A 19922-nucleotide genomic window follows, 5' to 3' on the forward strand; every position below is an offset into this window, starting at 1 on the left:
GCTTGACGGGGTAGAAGCTGAGAGGATGTTTTCCCTGGCTGGAGAGTCTAGAACTAGGGATCATAGTCTCAAGATAAGAGGTCGGCCATTTAAGACCAAGATGAGGAACCATTTCTTCACTCAGACGGTTGTGAATCTTTGGAATCCTCTACCCCAGAGGGCTGTGGATGCTCAGTCATTGAGTATATTCAAGACTGAGAGTGATAGATTTTTGAACTCTAAGGGAATCAAGGGATATGGGGATCGGGCGGGAAAGTGGAGTTGAGGTTGACGATCAGCCATGATCTTATTGAAGGTGGAGCAGGCTCGTATTGCCTTCTCCTACTCCTATTTCTTACGTTCTTATTATTAATAACAATTACCCATATATTTAAGAGTGTACTTATGGCAATACCAGTTCACCGGAGAATTCACCGCGTTACAGTTTTCGAGCTTGAGGGGGGGGCCAACTGCTGATCAGGCCTCATCTAATTCTAAGATATCGCTCCTAAATCCCCCTTTTTTATACCTTTTTTTCCAACCAACTACGTGAGGATTCACATGTTTCATAGCATTACCTTATCTGCATTTGATTAGCTGTTCTTCCTAATTGATAACTGCAGTTTTAACAAGATTAACTCCCATTCAATTGGGGACAGTTTCAGAGAGATCAATGAACAAAGGCCCTCTACAGGCAACGTTATCATTTGCCTTATGCAGATGTGACCTTGTTCTGGGAGGACAGCTGAGAGATATATGGGGCCAGGATAAAGGAAATGTGTAACTGAATTTTCTAGCAGCTAAATGTCTCTGTCTGATAACTTCTAATTCCCACAGACTAACAGAATATTACTAAAACACACAATTGAAAAGCTTAAAGTTCATATGAAGAATTAACCCTTTCCTTACAACGTCCATTTGTCTGAAATCAAGTCCCGGATAAGCTACGAGTTCCTGCAGCTCAACGTCTGGCAGGCTGAAGCCACCATTATCTTTCCCGAATAGACTCCATTCCTCTCCTCAGCCACACTCAGGACGGATCAGAACCTTTGCAGTCTTGACATCCTCTTTGACCCTGAACTGTAGTCCGCACATGCTATGCATCATGAAGGCTTCCACCTCTCCAGCATTTCTCGAACTCGTTCCTACCTCAACCCCTCTACTGCTGAAACCCTTATACATGTCTTTGTCACCTCAAGACTTAACTATTCCAATGCCGTCCTTTCATCCTCCACCCATGATAAAACTCCAGCTTGTCCAAAACTCTGCTATGTGTATCCTGTCCTGCATTAAATTCTACTTACTTGTCACCCCAGTCATCGCTGATCTGCACTTGACTCACTGTCCTCCAACACGATAACTTTCAAACCTTCATCCTCATCATCCTCATTTATAAATCCCTCCATAACTTCATCCCACTTTATCTCTGATCTTTTCCAGCCCAGTATCCCTGCCAGATACTCAGTTCCCCTGGCTCTGGCTTCACGTGTTGTTTCCCTGCCTTTATTCCCATTTGTGGCAGTTCCTTCAGCCTCCTCTGCCATACTCTCTGCTACTCCTCAAACCTATCAGCTTCTCTACCTTTTTGAAAACTTTCTCGAAACACATCTGTCACCTATCTTAATCTCCCCTTTTCTAGCTCTACATCAATTTCCTTACACCTATGTATCAAGTGCCTCAGTGAAAGTTGTCAGTGTCACATCTACTCTAAATATATATTGTACTGTTTTTTATTCACTTGTTCATTTACTGTTTAATAAATTTGTTTGACAGTTAAAGCCTAAAACTGGTCCGTTGTTAATATTGCTCTGCTGATTTTGAAGATGAAAATACTGTGGAAGTAGAATTCTGTAGATCTAATAGCCAAGAAAATCAGACTGTCAGCCTTGGCTTAGTGGTAGAGCTCTCGCTTTTGATTCAGAAGGGAGTGTGTTTAAGCCCCATTCCAGAGACTTGAGCAGTTCAATTGCCCTTCCGACTGAGGCAGATTGCACAGATGGGGCAGAATAAGGAAGAATTCCAAAAAAAAACAAAACAGAAAGTGATTTGTAGCATAGAAACATTAAATTTTAATGCAGCTGCTGATATTAAAGTGTCCCTTTTCAAAGGCTTTGAATTCTAAATGAAAGGAGTTGGGATAATTTCAAAGCAGTGTCTGGTGGGATTAAGTCATAGAACTGTCATGAATTTGTCACTAAATCGGTCATTAATTTGGTAGTCTCACGAGGAGATGGGTCCTTTTTAAAGACGTATTTGTGGGGAAATGTTAGGCTTTTTGAATGTTTTGGAGCAGACTCAAAACAAAATTTATGTAAGAACACCATACTTGTATCAAACATTACTCTGGAAAAGGGGGCAACTACTGTGGGATGGGTAAATGTCTCTGCAGTTTAACGGTAGAAAGCATACTCTTCTCAAAGAGCCACAAGTGGAAACTGACATGCATATTAGAAAAATTCAAGTGTTTTGGGATGTTTTTCTGCGTCTTTTGGAAGACAGTACCTCTATCAATGCAGCACTCCTTCAGTACTGATTGAAGTTTTAGCCTGGATTACACGCTTTAGTCCTGGTGTGGGAAGAAAGGCACAAATTTCTCACTCTGAGGCAGTAGTGCTACTGACTGAGTGCAAATGACAATCAAAGGAAGAGATTTTCATTGGGAATGAAAGTTGAACAGAAATAATATGTTTAATTCTAGCCATTTTGAAGTGCTCAGCTGTAGACTTATAAGTTTTTATAGAAGGGAACAGGGCACTTTGCTCAGACAGCAGTATAGCTAGCCAGACCTTTTCTAAGTTTAGAGTAGAACGATGTGGAGAAAATTCTGTTATACAATGCAATAGAAAATGGTCACAAACAAAAGATATTTACAAAATGCTAATTATTAGAAATTTGAATATGTTAAGTCAATTTTGGTAACTATTAAGAAATATTGAGCTCAAATTCTGGTTTGTTATTTCAGAAACCCCCAAAAAAGGAAGCGCATAAATCTTCAATGACTTTAGAGATTGTTCATTCAAATCTCATTTATTATAAAATGGATTGGTGTTGTAAAAGTCTGTATTTTTAAAAAGGGTCTTGGAAATAAGTTACCCAGAAAATAATCAATAAGGCTAATGGAATGCTGGCCTTTATATCTAGAGGACTAGAGTACAAGGGGGCAGAAGTTATGCTGCAGCTATACAAAACCCTGGTTAGACCGCACCTGGAGTATTGTGAGTACAGTTCTGGGCATCGCACCTTCGGAAGGACATATTGGCTTTGGAGGGAGTGCAGCGTAGGTTTACTAGAATGATACCCGGACTTCAAGGGTTAAGTTACGAGAAGAGATTACACAAATTGGGGTTGTATTCTCTGGAGTTTCGAAGGTTAAGGGGTGATCTGATCAAAGTTTATAAGATATTAAGGGGAACGGATAGGGTGGATAGAGAGAAACTATTTCCGCTGGTTGGGGATTCTAGGAATAGGGGGCACAGTCTAAAAATTAGAACCAGACCTTTCAGGGGCGAGATTAGAAAACATTTCTACACACAAAGGGTGGTAGAAGTTTGGAACTCTCTTCCGCAAACGGCAATTGATACTAGCTCAATTGCTAAATTTAAATGTGAGATCGATAGCTTTTTGGCAATCAAAGGCGGGTATATGGAGTTAGATCACAGATCAGCCATGATCTTATCAAATGGCGGAGCAGGCACGAGGGGCTGAATGGCCTACTCCTGTTCCTATGACAGAAATTATGTTACTGTAAGTGTCACTCTGTAAGCCACTTTAAATCAGAGGTTTTTCCCAGTGGGTACATAGGGAAAGAAAGAGCTTATATGGTAGTGTCCACTGAGTCAAAACAATCTGGTATTGCCACCAACAGGATGTGGGAGGACAATACTCACCCAACCCTTTGTCTGCAATAATTTGATCCAGTCATTGTCAGGCAATCGACAGAGTTCAGACAGGGCACAGTGATTTCAGAGAACAGACAGTGCTAACTCTACCAAGCCCAGAGCAGGCACAGTGCTAACACTGCCGAGTTTAGAGAACGCACAGTGCTAACACTACCGAGTTTAGAGAGCGCACAGCACTGAAACTATCGAGTTCAGAGAACCCACAGCGCTAACGCTCCCGAGGTTAGAGCAGTCACACGCTAACACTACCGAGTTCAGGGAACGCACAGCGCTAACACTACCGAGTTCAGAGAATTGTAAACAATTTTACAACACCAAGTTATAGTCCAGCAATTTTATTTTAAATTCACAAGCTTTCGGAGGCTTCCTCCTTCGTCAGGTGAACGATGTGAAAATGAAATCCTCGAAATGAAATCGCATTTATAATTCACAGAACAATGCTTGGTGAGTACAGACAGTTTTTTCAACTGCCCGTTGCCAAGGCAATCAGTGTGCAGACAGACAGGTGTTACCTGCCAGGTCTCACAGAATATACAAATCACCAAAAAAAAACAACAAACAAAAAAAAACAGAGATAGAGAGGTAGAAACATAGAAAAGACAGCAACTGACCCGTTATATTAAAAACAGATAACATTTGTTCGCTGGTGGGGTAACGTGTAGCGTGACATGAACCCAAGATCCCGGTTGAGGCCGTCCTCATGGGTGCGGAACTTGGCTATCAATTTCTGCTCGACGATTTTGCGTTGTCGTGTGTCTCGAAGGCCGCCTTGGAGTACGCTTACCCGAAGGTCGGTGGATGAATGTCCATGACTGCTGAAGTGTTCCCCGACTGGGAGGGAACCCTCCTGCTTGGCGATTGTTGCGCGGTGTCCATTCATCCGTTGTCGCAGCGTCTGCATGGTCTCGCCAATGTACCATGCTCTGGGGCATCCTTTCCTGCAAGGTATGAGGTAGACAACGTTGGCCGAGTCACAGGAGTATGAACCATGCACCTGGTGGGTGGTGTCCTCTCGTGTGATGGTGGTATCTGTGTCGATGATCTGGCATGTCTTGCAGAGGTTACCGTGGCAGGGTTGTGTGGTGTCGTGGACGCTGTTCTCTTGAAAGCACATCGCTGAAACGACTGAGTTCAGAGAGCGCACAGTGCTAATACTCCCGAGTTCAGACAACTCAGAGCACTGACACTCCCGAGTTCAGAGAGTGCCCAGCGCTAACATTCCAAAGTTGAGAGAATGCACAGCGCTGACATTACCATGTTCAGACAGGAAGGTGTGAAGCCATGGAGGGATTTCAACATGAGTTTGAGAATTCTAAAATCAAGGTGTTAGTGGACCTGGAGCCAATGTAGGTCAGCAAGGACAGGGGTCATTGGCTTCGGTCTTCCCAATATTTAGTTGGAGGAAATTTTTGCTCTTCCAGTACTGGATGTCGGGCAAGCAGTGTGACAAATCAGAGACAGTGGTGCGGTTGAAGGAAGTGGAGGTGAGGTGGAGCTGGGTGTCATCAGCTTACATGTGAAACCCGATGTGTTTTCGGATGATGTTGCCGAGGGGCCGCATGAAGATGAGAAATAGGGGGCCAAGGATAGATCTTTGGGGAACTCCATTGGTAACAGTGCAGGAGTGGGAGGAGAAACTATTGCAGATGATTCTCTGGCTAAGACTGGATAGATAAGAATGGAACCAGGCGAGTGTAGTCCCACCCAGCTGGATGACGGATGAGGATGGTGTGGTCAACCGTGTCAAAGGCTGCGGACAGGTCAAGAAGGATGAGGAGGGATAGTTTACCACGGTCACAAATCATATAGGATGTCATTTGTGCCTTTGATTAGGACCGTTTCAGTACTGTGGCGGGGCAGAAACCTGATTGGAGGGATTCAAATATGCAGGAAAGTGGGCACGGATTTGGGAGGCGACAACACGTTCAAGGACTTTGGAGAGGAAAGGGAGGTTGGAGATGGGGTGGTAGTTTTCAAGGACAGTGGGGTCAAGGGTGTTTTTTTTGAGGAGGTGGGGTGATGACGGTAGATGTAAAGGGGAGGGGGACAGTACCTGAGCAGCGGGAACCGTTAACAATATCAGCTAATGTGGAGGCCAAGAAGGGAAGTTGGGTGGTCAGCAGTTTGATAGGAATAGGGTCGAGGGAGCAGGAGGTGGGTCTCATGGTCAAGACGCGCTTGGAGAGGGCATGAGGGGAGATAGGAGAGAAACTAGTGAAAGATGCGAGTTCAGGGCAAGGGCAGGGGGGAACTGTAGGGGAAGTTTGACTTGGTGGGCTAGGAGAAGGGAGGGAAGCAGCAGAGGTAGATGAACGGATGGTCTCAATCTTAGTGAGTTCCTCACATTTGTTGTTGGAAGTGAGGGTGGAGGAGGCAGAGGAGAGGGGTTTAAGAAGGCTGTTTGTAGTGGAGAAGAGAAGCCGGGGGTTATCTTTGCATTCCAGGATGATCCCAGAATAATGAGCAGTTTTGGTGGAGAAGAGCAGGACCCGATAGTGCGTTATGTAGTCCAGCCAGATCTGGTGATGAATGGCTAAACCAGTTGTCTGCCATAAATGTTCATGATGTGGAGATGCCGGTGATGGACTGGGGTTGACAATTGTAAACAATTTTACAACACCAAGTTATAGTCCAGCAATTTTATTTTAAATTCACAAGCTTTCGGAGGCTACCTCCTTCCACATCGTTCACCTGAGGAAGGAGGTAGCCTCCGAAAGCTTGTGAATTTAAAATAAAATTGCTGGACTATAACTTGGTGTTGTAAAATTGTTTACAATAAATGTTCATGTCTGCGTTCCTTGAATTTAAAAGACTGGAGATGAGGGCTGTACCAGGGGAAACGACCAGGGTGAGACAGAGTATTGGTTTTAATGGGGACAAGGGCATCAAAAGTAGAGGTAATGGTGTGATTGAGCAGATCAGTAGCTGCAGAAACATCGTGGTGAATGGAGGGCCAAAGGTTAGACAGTTGGGAGTTAAGGGATTAGCCCCCGTCAGGCGTGCTGGGCGGGAAAGTCGGTGAGAGAGTACGATAGGGCAGTTGGGGTTGCTGCTCCTAAGGAGGCAGCGACGAGTGCCTCAATGGGCCCTTTGGAGGATGCGAAGAGAGGCACAGAGGGAAGCTGTAGGCTTATCCAAGAGAAAGTCAAGCCAGGGACGGCGACAAGAGAGTAGGAAGGTCAAGCAGTGCTGAAGTGTTGGGTGTAGGGATTTGTGGGGGCAGAGTATTCGAGAGGAGAAAAATAAAAGGAGGCATGATGACAGGAGAGAGGGGCCTTGGAGGGGGTCAAGAGAAAAGAAGAAAAAATGTGAAATAGAAGCGATGGGCTCAGGTCCGGAGTGGCAGCCAAAACGCACGTGCAAATGGACACAGGGAAACTCAAGTTACATAGGCCTGATTACATAGCAAGATTAGGATTGACATGTCTTGGTAATAAACAGGGAATAGAGAGGAGATAACAAGAGGGAGTAAAAAGTCAAAGTCAGAGGTCCCGTGGTGGGATATGGTTGACGTATATAGGACGGAGTCTGCTTGGAGCATTGACGAGCTGATGTCCAGGTTCAGGGACAGGTGTGGAGGGTGAGCCTGTAGGTTGCCTCCAATTCCATGTGCTCTCATTTTTATTAACATTCTCTTATGTGGGACCTTGTCGAATGCTATCAGCGTGATCTGAAAACTCCTACCAAACTCCCCAGTCTGCTGGAGGAGTGAGGCCTCCGGATTGAGCAGCCTCTCACCACGCTTTGACTCCGAAAACACTCCACGCCAGGCCAACCCAGCAATTGACTTGTGGGCCCCTTCAAATATATGGCCCCATGAATGGACACTGCAAGATCACGCGGGGGTCTGAAGCTGTTTCTCTGTGAGGCTGAATTTGACAAATCTACAGCATTGATTATTTTACATAATTTGAGCTGCAAGGTTGGTTTAATGAGGTGCATTTCATTCAACAAGAACGGGTGAGGGTGACGTCATTGGAAGCGTCATCACGAGCGGAGCCATAACTTTTTAGCATGCGCTGAGAGTAAGGTCATTGGGTGGCCCAGCGCATGCACAGGAGGACGTCAACGTCGATCGAAAACCGGATGTATTCGCACTGTCACTAATCACTCCCGTCAAACTAAACACTCTGGGAGAGAGTTGCGATGAGTGATGGGGCATTGTGTGCGGGCCATGGATTGTTTTCAGGTTTATTGGGTAGGAAGTGGGGGCGGGGTGGGGGGGGTCACATTTTATATTACAAATGAATAGTGATACTATGTCCAATGACGTCGCTTGCCGCGCATGCATCGGGCTTTTTCGAGAAATCAACTCGCTGCCGTTCATGCTCGAGCGTGATCCAGGTTTTTTTTAATTCATTCATGGGATGTGGGCATCGCTGGCAAGGCCAGCATTTTTTGCCCATCCCTAATTATCCTTGAGAAGGTGGTGGTGAGCCTCCGCCATGAACTGCTGCAGTCCGTGTGGTGAAGGTTCTCCCACAGTGCTGTTTGGTAGGGAATTCTGGGATTTTGACCCAGCGACAATAAAGGAACGGCGATATATTTCCAAGTCAGGGTGGTGTGTGACTTGGAAGAGAATGTGCAGGTGGTGGTGTTCCCATACACCTGCTGCCATTGTCCTTGGTGCTAGAGGTCATGGGTTTGGGAGGTGCTGTCGAAGAAGCCTTGGTGAATTGCTGCAGTGCATCTTGCAGATGATACACACTGCAGCCACGGTGCACCGGGTGGTGAAGGGAGTGAATGTTTAGGGTGGTGGATGGGGTGCCAATCAAGTAGGCTGCTTTGTCCTGGATGGTGTCGAGCTTCTGGAGTGTTGTTGGAGCTGCACTCAACCAGCAAGTGGAGAGTATTCCATCACACTCCTGACTTGTGCCCTGTAGGTGGTGGGAAGGCTTTGGGAAGTCAGGAGGTGAGTCACTCGCCACAGAATACCCAGCCTCTGACCTGCTCTTGTAGCCACAGTATTTATGTGGCTGGACCAGTTAAGTTTCTGGTCAATGGTGACCCCCAGGATGTTGATGGTGAGGGATTTGGTGATAGTAATGCCGTTGAATGTCAAAGGGAGGTGGTTAGACTCTCTCTTGTTGGAGATGGTCATTGCCTGGCACTTGTCTGGTGTGAAAGTTACTTGCCACTTATCAGCCCAAGCCTGGATGTTGTCCAGGTCTTGCTGCACGTGGGCATAGGCTTCTCCATTATTTGAGGGGTTGCGAATGGAACTGAACACTGCAATCATCAGCGAACATCCCACTTCTGACCTTATGATGGAGTGAAGGTCATTGATGAAGCAGCTGAAGATGGTTGGGTTTATGATACTGCCCTGAGGAACTCCTGCTTTGAAATGGAGACCTGGGAGCAGACTTAGTGCTGCTCAGAAATGGTCCTAACTTTCCTGTTCTCATGGCTTTTGACACCACTCCTTCTTTGGTAAGTAACTTCACAGGTATATATAAAGTCACCCATTGCTTCCAACTGCTCATTATCAGTGTCTGTTTTCTTCTTCCTGCATCCATTTGAGCTCTTCCTTACGCTCAGGGCAAAATTTTAGTCTATGGGAATCCAAAGCGAGCCCCCATTTCTTACTTTCATTCTCCAGCTTCTTGGTCATGTTTGAACGAACCAAGGATTAGATAACCAGTGAGTCATTATTTGCATAATTTATGTCGGTCCTTTGTCAATCCAGTCTTGCCCTATACCTTCAGACTCACTGTCTCTGGATGTCTGCATTGCATTACCTTTCTCATAATATGATCCATTGTTGAATAAGATTGGTGACCTGATGCAGCCATGATTGATGTCCTCACTGTGAGCTATTTTGGCAATATATTGTACCACCTTTAGCAATTTAGTAAACCTTTGCATTTCTCTGGCTTTCCTCGGCCAGAATGATGACTTGTCACTTTTTCTGAGTTTTGCCTGTATTTCCTGTTACATTACACTTCTATTTTGTCTTCATCCTTTCCATCAACTGAATCTTTATTATCTTAACAACCCCTGTCAGACAGAACATCATCTCTTCATAGTTCTTTAAGAACCAAGTGAAGGATTACTGTCCAAATTCCTGTGTTGCTTCTGCGACTGCATTGTAAGATGAATGGTGAGGACAAAACTGGTAAATCGTAGAGAGCAGGTACTTCAATGTAGTATAGTTACATTTCAGATAGGAGTTTAGAACATACACAGTTTTTACATAACACATTAGACAGTGCTGCTTAATTTCTGTAATTGTGAGGCAGACTTATTATAGAAATCAACCCAGAAAGCATCTTTTTATCCATGTGAGTACCATTGCATCTTACTTAGTACTTAAGTTATTGTATTATTTTTTTACACACGGAACTTTGAGAAGCTGTTGATTACAATCAGAATCTCTAATTCTTTGACAAACTAGCCTGAAAAAACAAGTCAAGACATTACTAAAATATTAATTTTACATGCTAGCTTTTCATGCAGTAGCTGATAATCTGTAAATTTAAAACCCAAACAAATGCTGAGTGGTAGTTTTTGAAGAAGGTAAACTAGGTGATGAAAGTAGAACTCAAAATATCTACGTATTCCAATTTTACTTGATAAATGCATTGTAATTGGGGAGATGGTGAAAATCTGTGACCCCTGTGATGGAAAGGCTATGAATTCGGTCAGGACTTGGATATGCTGGGTCCTATTCTTCCATTTCAGTTTCTGCAGCACCTTCTATGTGGTGGAGGATTTTCCCACCTCCATGATTGACTCTGCATCAGAGGGATGTTGTCTGATAGGGAGTTCTTAAACTGGGAGTTTCCCCATTTCAGGCCTGGAAGAAGTGTGGCGGCAGGTATGTGGGAGGAGATTAGGCTTAGTTTAGTGGATGTGGGGCCCACCTGGTTCAGGCATTTATTGTGGCCTGGAGCCTGAAAGAGAACACATTTTAAGATTATAGAAGTGCCCAGTGAGACAAATTGGGCACACTTGTCTGCATTTCGCAGTCTGCTTGGGCATCAGGTGACTGAGATGCACTCCTAGTATCTTAAGCTGACAGAATCAATACAGGTACTATGCAGAACGGAGCAGGAATGACCAAAGACCTTTGTACACCTTTCACTTGCATAGTTAAATAATATACTGTAGTAAAATGGCCTCTCCTGACGCTACAAATTTTGGGGTCAGTGCTGGAGGTCACAGGTGGGCACAATCCGGCACTTATGCCAGGATGGACAACATGTGCGATTTCAGGCTCAGTATATTTAAGATTAACTGTATTGACTCATTATTAAACAAAACTTGGTCAAGCATACTGTACTTTACATGAAATTATTATTTTAAAATGATTCATTGATGGAATGATTTATATCAGCGCTGGAATCAATCTCAATGTATTACTGAATAGACTGAATATAAAAAAGAAAAAACTTGCATTTATATTTCATCTTATCAAATCCTTAGGATGTCTCAAATTACTATACTCTTGAAATGACTTCTGTAGGCAAGGTCCGACAAACTGCAAATGGATGAATAATTGACCAGGTAGTCTGTTTTTGGCGATGGTTAAAGAGGATTTTATCCAGTACAAAGGAAGTAATCCACATCAATTAATGCCATGAGATCTTTTACATCTATCAGCACAGGTAGATGGGACTTCCATTTTATGTCTTGTCTGAAAAATGTTTCCTCTGATAATGCATCATTCTCTCAGTACTGCACTGAATTGTTGGCCGAGATTATATGGTCAAGTCCATAGCCTGGGACTTAAGAGGTGAGAGTGCTACCAGCTGAGCCAAGCTGAACAGGTGACTTCAAAAATATTTCCTTTCCAAATAAGTAGTTCATATACCTTATCTAAAATACTTTTATATCCTTTGCAATATAGATATAAATTGAATTTAAATATTTGTTCACTAATTGAATTGTGGACTCATTAATGTTTTTATTATGCTGACAAGCAGTACAGGAGCAGGAATGACCAAAGACTTTTGTGCACATATTACGTACATGGTTAGTTGATGGTCATAGTGACCCCTGATAAAATTAAGTATATTAAATGTATTTGGTGTTTGAAAATTAGTTGGTGCATTCACTACTTTTCTCGAGTGAAATGAACAGAATAATGTATGTGCTGTAGTTCAGAGTAAACTATGTAGACTTTGTTCATAAGTGAGACAAATTCAAAATCTGAATTTAGAGGCAATGGTGGACACTTGGGAAATGACTGGAGACCACCACAGTGTGTGATTTTGATCAAAGATTGTGAGTGACCAAAAAATGACAGACATTGCAATGCTTAGGATATTGTGAATCGGCAATATTAATAATATATAATAGAAAAAATCTTTAAGGCCAATTTCTGATTCATTACGTACCTCAACATATGGTATAAAGTCTTACTATTTATATATTCCCACTACTGAGGGGAAAAATATTGACACATGATTTATAATACCTACACCTTCCTATTGTTGACACCCAGAAGTAGTTAATTTTATATTTCCTGTCATTGTAAATAAAAGAAAAATGAATCATGAATCCATGTAACTATAATTTGAGTTAACAAACTGATTAACAATTCAACTAATTTGCATTAATCTCATGCCACAGAAACTTTTCATCATTACTTACAATTACATCCAATTAAGCACCACTGCAAAATGTAACAGTCAATCACCATTAATTGTGACCTTGCTTGGAATTTCATAGGAAGAAAAACCTGCTTATCACACTAGACCTTTACAGGAAAGTAATTTAAGCCACCTGTGTGCTGAAAGAACTGAATTGTTGAATTTTAAGGACAAAGTGAAGAGTCCCTCATTTAGTTTAGTTTAAAGTTCATAATTCTAGTGAGATCATCCCTCCAAATGCACAGTAATATACTTCAGATGCTATATATGTACGAAGCATGTGTGCTCTCATTGGCTGCTGAAGTAGTACCATTTTCACCTTGATGCAAAGTGGATTCAGATGAGCATCAATGAGAAAGCAGCAGTATAATCCTGAGCTCACTGATGCAGGGTGGTTTCAGACCATCCCTACTTGGCATTATCACATCACTCCTGCACTTGGTATAACTCCAGTTTTGTGCAAAGCTACTTCCAAGTTTGTGCTTCATTGGGTGGTTTGGGAATATTACAAAAATTGGTATGGAATCTATTCAGTTGGAGTGAAATGAGTCTGTTGCCCGTGCTCTCTCAGCTTTAAATTAGTGCCCATGCAACAGAGCTCTGCACATGCATCAGATATGCACTTGCAGAATGTCTTTGTCTCTAATTTCAGTACAGTCTGCAGTAGGGTGTCGCCGGCAATGTAACTTGGGTCTGCCTGCTGTGTGTTGCACTATATCGCGTCCATATGTACCCATCATAAATTGTAAATAAGTACCATATTCTGTTAGGTGTTACGGGTTAAAAGAAATGTTTCAAGTTACCCTCATTGTGGAGTAACTTCTACATTTTCTATCTTTCATTTTTCTTTCACTTCTACATTTGTAGTTGTACTTGATTAAAATGAAAGGATCAGAAATAATGTTCTTGGTAATTGTTTTTTTTAGGACCAACCAATGTGGAGGACACTGTTGGACTGGTGATTAAAGATGCTGGTATGCTATATTTTCAAAAATATTGTTCAGTTCAATAAAGGAAAGAAGTCACCTCAGCAATGTTAGTGGTTCTCATGATATTACGACAACAAAATTGTTTTATGATGGTGGGACAACATATTGTTTTGAGCATATATCGCAACATTTTATAACGGGAGTTTCTATGTGGCTAGGAAATATTGAATATACATTTTGATGTATTAGCTATTTAACACTAATAATATTTTCTATCTGCATTATGAAAATAGTTTGTATTGTTGACACTTTTCATTTTGCTCTTGGTAGTGTACAATGCAATTGGATTGGCAGCCTATGAACTTTTTGACAATGTGGACTTTGATCAGTGGTTTAAAAGCCAGTTGCTGGCTGAGTTGCAGGTTACTCACATAAGGTAAGCCACTACTGTTTAAGCAAATTAAGACAGCCTACTGTTCAGAAATTTGATTCCAGTATTTCCAGTAGTACATTAACATGTTCACACAATCCTCTTTAGTTTCACATTCTGCCTTTGCATTTGGTTAATGACTCTGATTATCTCTTTCACTTTCTTCTCTCCCCTTACTCCTGCCCCACTCTGGCATTATCTTTCTCAGTTTGGACAATGGATGGTTCAGCCTATGGACATCACCACAAACATCACTGGTATCTGTCTTATTTGGCACATTAGGATGCACACTTGAGATTGCTAACTGACCAACTTTCCATTACTCCCCGAACAATGTGTTGAAAATGTAGTGTTGCTTCTGAAAGCAGCTCTGTACGTTCACAGTTTTGCTCTCCTGCTGGTAAAATAGTCTTGTTTATATTGTGAGATAGTTTCACCATCAATAGGGAGATGGTAGTATCCAAAAACCATGTTTAGCATGAGACTCAACCACCTTTTTCCTGTACAAAAGCCTCTTATTTCTGCCATACTGCAACTAAAGTGGTAAAATCACTTAGTAATGCCGATGTTGTGGTATTAAATGTTTAAAGCTGCTTTTATATTGCCGCCTGGGTCTTGGGAGAGTAAACTAACTGTGCTGCTCTCCAATGTTGACCTTTGTAATGTGCAGCCAGTCTTCTGGTGAACCACCCTCTGGAGGCCCTCTGCTCCACGCATGTGCAAACTGATCATAAGATTTTGGCTAGTGCACATATGTGGAATAGTGATATTGTGGCAATACTATAGAGAGAATAGTGGTATGCATGCGTTGTGATGTCAGCACCAAAACATGCTCTGCCAACCAGAGCAGCACGTTTACTGTCCTCAGGAATACCAGTTGTCTGTCAGGAAGGGTCAGTTTAAAAAAAAATCTTTAAAAAAAAATCCAATAAGTTTGCTTTGATGTGGCTGCTGACTGCACAAGATGCACACAGTGGGAGTTGATAACTGAAGACTAATATAAAAGCAGCTTAAATCTTAGGGGAAAGAAGTCAGTCTTCATTTAAGTTGCATTTTTGTATTCTTATCAGCAAATAGAAGCTGAATTGTGCACTTGTGCCTTATTTGCCATTGCAAACAACATGTAAGATTGGCAATGTTACCTTCTTGGGATACTGTGAATGTTATTCATCTGAGATTTAAGCATAAGTTTACTGATCATTGCTTTTGTAAGTAATACTATGCAGCTTCCGCTTCCCCCAATAGAGGCTATTTTCAGATTTTTAACATAATTTCCCTCTTTTCCCCACCCCATCCCATCCCAGCCTTCCTCTCTTCCATCTCAGCCTTTACGTTGTACTGAGATCAGAGAAGAAGAATTATCGACGTCTTACCTATACAACCTTGTTTGTGGAAGAAGCTGCGTTTAAGGCAGGCATTTGTTTGGAATGGAATAGAGTTGATTGGTTTTTCACCGTTGTGTACCATATAATCTTTATTGAGCTTCAATTGAAGGCTTGCTTTTTAAAAAAAAAATACAAAGTTTGGAGATATTTATAGAAGAGAAAAGTGCTGCTGTCAAGAACCTGCACAGTTACCGTGCTGCTTGTATATCAGGATTGAGAATGAGGGCTTGATAGATAGTTAATGAAAATATAAGAATCCGTACATTGCATACAAAACTCACAAGGATAATGACTCAGGGAAGAAAGCTCTTCGTACCAGAAGAGCTACTGGTCTCAAATGTTTAGGCGATTGATTCTTATTCAAATGTGGCCTAAGCAGTAATTTATACTAAAGTTAGAATAATGTGTTATATTAAATTTGTGCACAGTGAGGACCATAAACAGCAAATTAATGAATGATTAGATGATCTGTTTTGTTGGTGTTGGGTAAAGTAGAAGTGTAGGCCAAGTCACTGCGAAAACTTGACTCCTCTTCGATCTTTAATGTCCACTTTAACAGACAGACGAGGCCTTGGTTTAATGAGCCAGATTTTGCTGTAACAGGGCACTAATGATGTCTGCCGTTAGTTACATTGGTACCTGCACCCTTCAGCACAAAATATTTTTGCCCACTAAGTTGCTGAAAGTGCGAGCTGATAATGGCGCAGCGAGGGAAACAGGACAACCAACTGTGTATCTCTTCAACCAATCAGATCGAAGGATTGAGAAATAAACAGTGGGAAGACTGAGAAGAAAGTGTAAATTAGAGTAGGTGAATTCAATGTCAAATCAGGTACAGAAAGAGAAATAAAAAAGAGAGGGAAAGAAAGATTGGATTAAGAGAAAGAGAGGAAAAGTAGAAAAAAAATTTAAATTTGATATTTTTAAAATCTCCAACAGCAATTAATACCTAAAGGAATGAGACTCCACACTTGTAATAGTTAATTTTCAATGCCTGAGAGGTTGATTGGCAGTAATTAACAATCATCACGTCATTAAAAGTGTACTTACGCTTGAAATGACATGTCTTAACTTTCTGTGGTGAGTTTAGTTCGTGTCTACCCTACAAATATAGAAACTTCACGACATTTAATGCATTTGAATGGTGAGGCAGACAGCGAGATGCCATTTTCGCAAAGCTAACGGTGGGGTGGCACAACTCGGAAAGCATCATTGGGATATTCATATTTAACCGCATATCTGCTCCTCGCCTGAAGTTGCTGTACTATTTACATATAAATAGCAGTGAGTGCTATTAACATCACAGTTATTTTAACAGCATAATCTGGCCCAATTTGTCATTCAAAAGATAGCTGCACCCATAATGCAACACTCCCTTAGTACTTCACTGAAGTGTCAGTCGAGATTATGTGCTCAAATCCTGGAGTGTGGCTTTGACCAATGACCGTCTGACTCAACAGCAAGCGTGCTACCAGCTGAGGAGGCTGACACTGATGGTACAGTTTACTCAGTTGTTGCTAACTTTTTGTGGTTCCGTGTATTTTGATTGTCCTACAGATAGGTGTGAAGGACTGAATGATACTCTCTGAGGCACAAGTATTTTTAAAAATGTTAACAGATGAGAAATACTGCAGTACAGTATTGGGTCAGGACTTTGTCCCCTTCAATTATAATTATTACAAACAAAGGCTTGAACCACCATTCTTTTAAAAGAATATACAAGACCAGAAAAGACTTGGGTTCCATCTGGCATGCCTCATTGTCTAGGAAATATCATATCTCATGATACCTGTCATTCCTCTCTCTCAAATTTTTCTCCAGGTACATATTCAACATTCAAATTTTCTGGTACAATTAGTCCTTATGCATTGTGTAACGTAGGACTTTGTGTCTCATTTAAGGCTCAACTGATGAGATGAAAATCTTTCTCTGACAGCTGTAAGGATAACTAACTGAAGCAGCCTAAAATCACTTGAACCAGATTCTCTGACCACCACCACCAACAGCAACAACTTGCATTTATATAGTACCTTTTTAATGTAGTAAATGTCCCAGGGCGCTTCACAGGAGCGTTTTCAAAAAAATTTGACATCGAGCCACATAAGGATATATTAGGACAGGTGACCAAAAGCTTGGTCAAAGAGGTAGGTTTTAAGGAGCGTCTTAAAGGATGAGAGAAAGGTAGCGAGGCGGAGATGTTTAGGGAGGAAATTCCAAAGCTTAGGGCCTAATCAGCTGAAAGCACGGTCACTGATTGTGGGGTGATGAAAACTGGGGATGCGCAAGAGACCAGAACTGGAGCAGTGCAGAGATCTCGGAGGGTTGTAGGGGTGGAGGAGGTTACAGCGATGGAGAGAGGCAAGGTAATAGAGTGATTTGAAAACAAGGATGAGAATTTTAAAATTGAGGCATTGCCGGACCAGGAGCCAGTGTAGGTCAGCGAGCACAGGGGTGACTGGTGAATGGGTCTTGGTGCAAGTTAGGATACAAGCAGCAGAGTTTTGGATGAGCTCAAATTTATGGAGGGTGCAAGGTGGGAGGCCGGCCAGGAGAGCATTGGAATAGTCGAGTCTAGAAGTAACCAAGTGCAAATATGTCATTTATTTCTTTGTCTTTCAAATTGATACTATTGGCGCAGTTGCCTTTGTCACTGCCTGCCCTTCCTCTTTCTCCCCCCATCCTCTATCCTTTCTAGACCTCGTCACTCTGTAGTTTCTCCCCAGTGTTCCTGCAAGCCCTCTCTGCATTAACTTCATCCGCTGTCAGCATGGCTCCGAGGTAGCATTCGTGCTTCTGAGTCAGAAGATCGTGTTTTCAAATAAGCAATGCAAGGCCTTCAAAGAGAAGATAGTTCAGGTACAGACTAGACGTGTTCCTACGAGGGGACAAGGAAGGGCATCCCAAGTTAGATCAGCTTGAATGACTAAAGATATTGAGGTTAGAAGAAAAGGGAGGCTTATGATAAATGTCAGGTTCATAATACAGTAGTGAACCAAGCTGATTACAGAAAGTACAGAGGAGAACTGAAAAAGGAAATAAGAGGAGCAAAGAGAGTGTATGAGAATAGATTAGCGGGTAACATAAAAGGGAACCCAAAAGTCTTTTGTAACCATATAAGTAGTAAAAGGGTAGTCAAAGGAAGGGTGGGGCAGATTAGGGACCAAAAAGAAGATTACCTTGTGGCGGCAGAGGACATGGCTGAGTTACTAAATGAGTTCTTTGCATCTGTCTTCACTAAAGAAGAGGATGGTACCAATGGCAAGAGGAAGTAGTAGAGAAATTGGATTGGATAGAAATAGATAAAGAAGAGGTACTTAAAAGTTTGGCAGCATTCAAAGTAGAAAAGTCACCAGGTGTGCATGGGATGCATCCTAGGTTGCTGAGGGAAGTAAGGGTGGAGATAATGGAGACTCTGGCCACAATCTTCCAATCCTCCTTAGATATGGAAGTGGTATCAGAGGACTGGAGAATTATAAATATTACACCCCTGTTCAAAAAAGGGGTGAAGGATAAAACTGGTAACTACAGGCCAGTCAGCTTTGAGACAACAATCCGGGTCAAAATTAATTGGCACTTGGAAAAATATGGGTTAACAAATGAAAGCCAGCACAGATTTGTTAAAGGCAAATAGTGTTTGATTGAGTTCTTTGATGAAGTATTGGAGAGGGTTGATGAGGGTAGTGCTGTTGAAGTTGTGTATATGGACTTTCAAAAGGCATTTGATAATGTACCACATAATAAACTTGTTTGCAAAATTGAAGCCCATGGGATTAAAGGGGTAGTAACTGCATGGATACGAAATTGGCTAAAGGATGGAAAGCAGAGTAATGGTGAATGGTTGTTTTTCAGACTAGAGGGAAGTATACAGTGGTGTTCCTCAGGGAACTGCTCTTTTTGATATATATTGATGACCTGGATTTGAGTATACTAGGCATAATTTCAAAGATTACAGATGATACAAAACTCGGAGATGTAGTAAACAGTGAGGAGGATAGTAACAGACTTCAGGAGGACATAGACAGAGTGGTAAAATGGGCAGACCCATGGCAGATGAAATTTAACGCAGAGAGGTGTGAAGTGATTCATTTTGGGAGGAAGAATGAGGAGACACAAAATAAACTAAATGGTACAATTTTAAAGGGACGCAGGAGCAGAGAGACCTGAAATGGCAGGACAAGTTGAGATGGCAGTTAAAAAGGCATACAGGATCTTTGGCTTTGTAAATGGAGGCATAGAGTACAAAAGCAAGGAAGTTATGGTAAACCTTTATAAAACATTGGTTAGGCCCCAGCTGGAGTAATGTGTTCAATTCTGGGGACCACACTTTAAGAAGGATGCCAAGGCCTTCGAGAGGCTGCAGAGGAGATTGACTAGAATGATACCAGGGATGCAGGACTTCAGTTATGTGGAGAGACGAGAGAATCTGGAGTTCTTCTTAGAGCAGAGGAGGTTAAGGGGAGATTTGATTGAGGTGTTCAAAATCATGAAGCGTTTTGACAGTAAATAAAGAGAAACTGTTTCCAGTGGCAGATGTTTGGTAACCAGAGGACACAGATTTAAGGTAATTGGCAAAAAAAACAAAGGCAACATGAGGAAAACATTTTTTACGCAACGAGTTATGATCTGGAATGCACTGCCTGAAGGGGTAGTGGAAGCAGATTTAATTGTAACTTTCAAAAGGGATTTGGATTAATACTTGAAGAGGA

At 42.0% G+C, this 19922-nt stretch overlaps 1 protein-coding gene across 1 annotated transcript in view; it reads left to right on the plus strand.

Annotated features, from left to right (window-relative positions):
• Positions 1-19922, plus strand: part of ipo11 (importin 11) — a 711960-nt gene that overhangs the window by 243172 nt on the left and 448866 nt on the right. Inside the window, exons 14-15 of the mRNA XM_067986592.1 lie at positions 13399-13446; positions 13732-13837. Of these exons, the coding sequence (XP_067842693.1) occupies positions 13399-13446; positions 13732-13837 (154 nt within the window). The remainder of the gene's footprint in view (positions 1-13398; positions 13447-13731; positions 13838-19922) is intronic.

The sequence above is a fragment of the Heptranchias perlo genome, chromosome 1, assembly GCF_035084215.1.
Source record: "Heptranchias perlo isolate sHepPer1 chromosome 1, sHepPer1.hap1, whole genome shotgun sequence".
NCBI lineage: Eukaryota > Metazoa > Chordata > Chondrichthyes > Hexanchiformes > Hexanchidae > Heptranchias > Heptranchias perlo.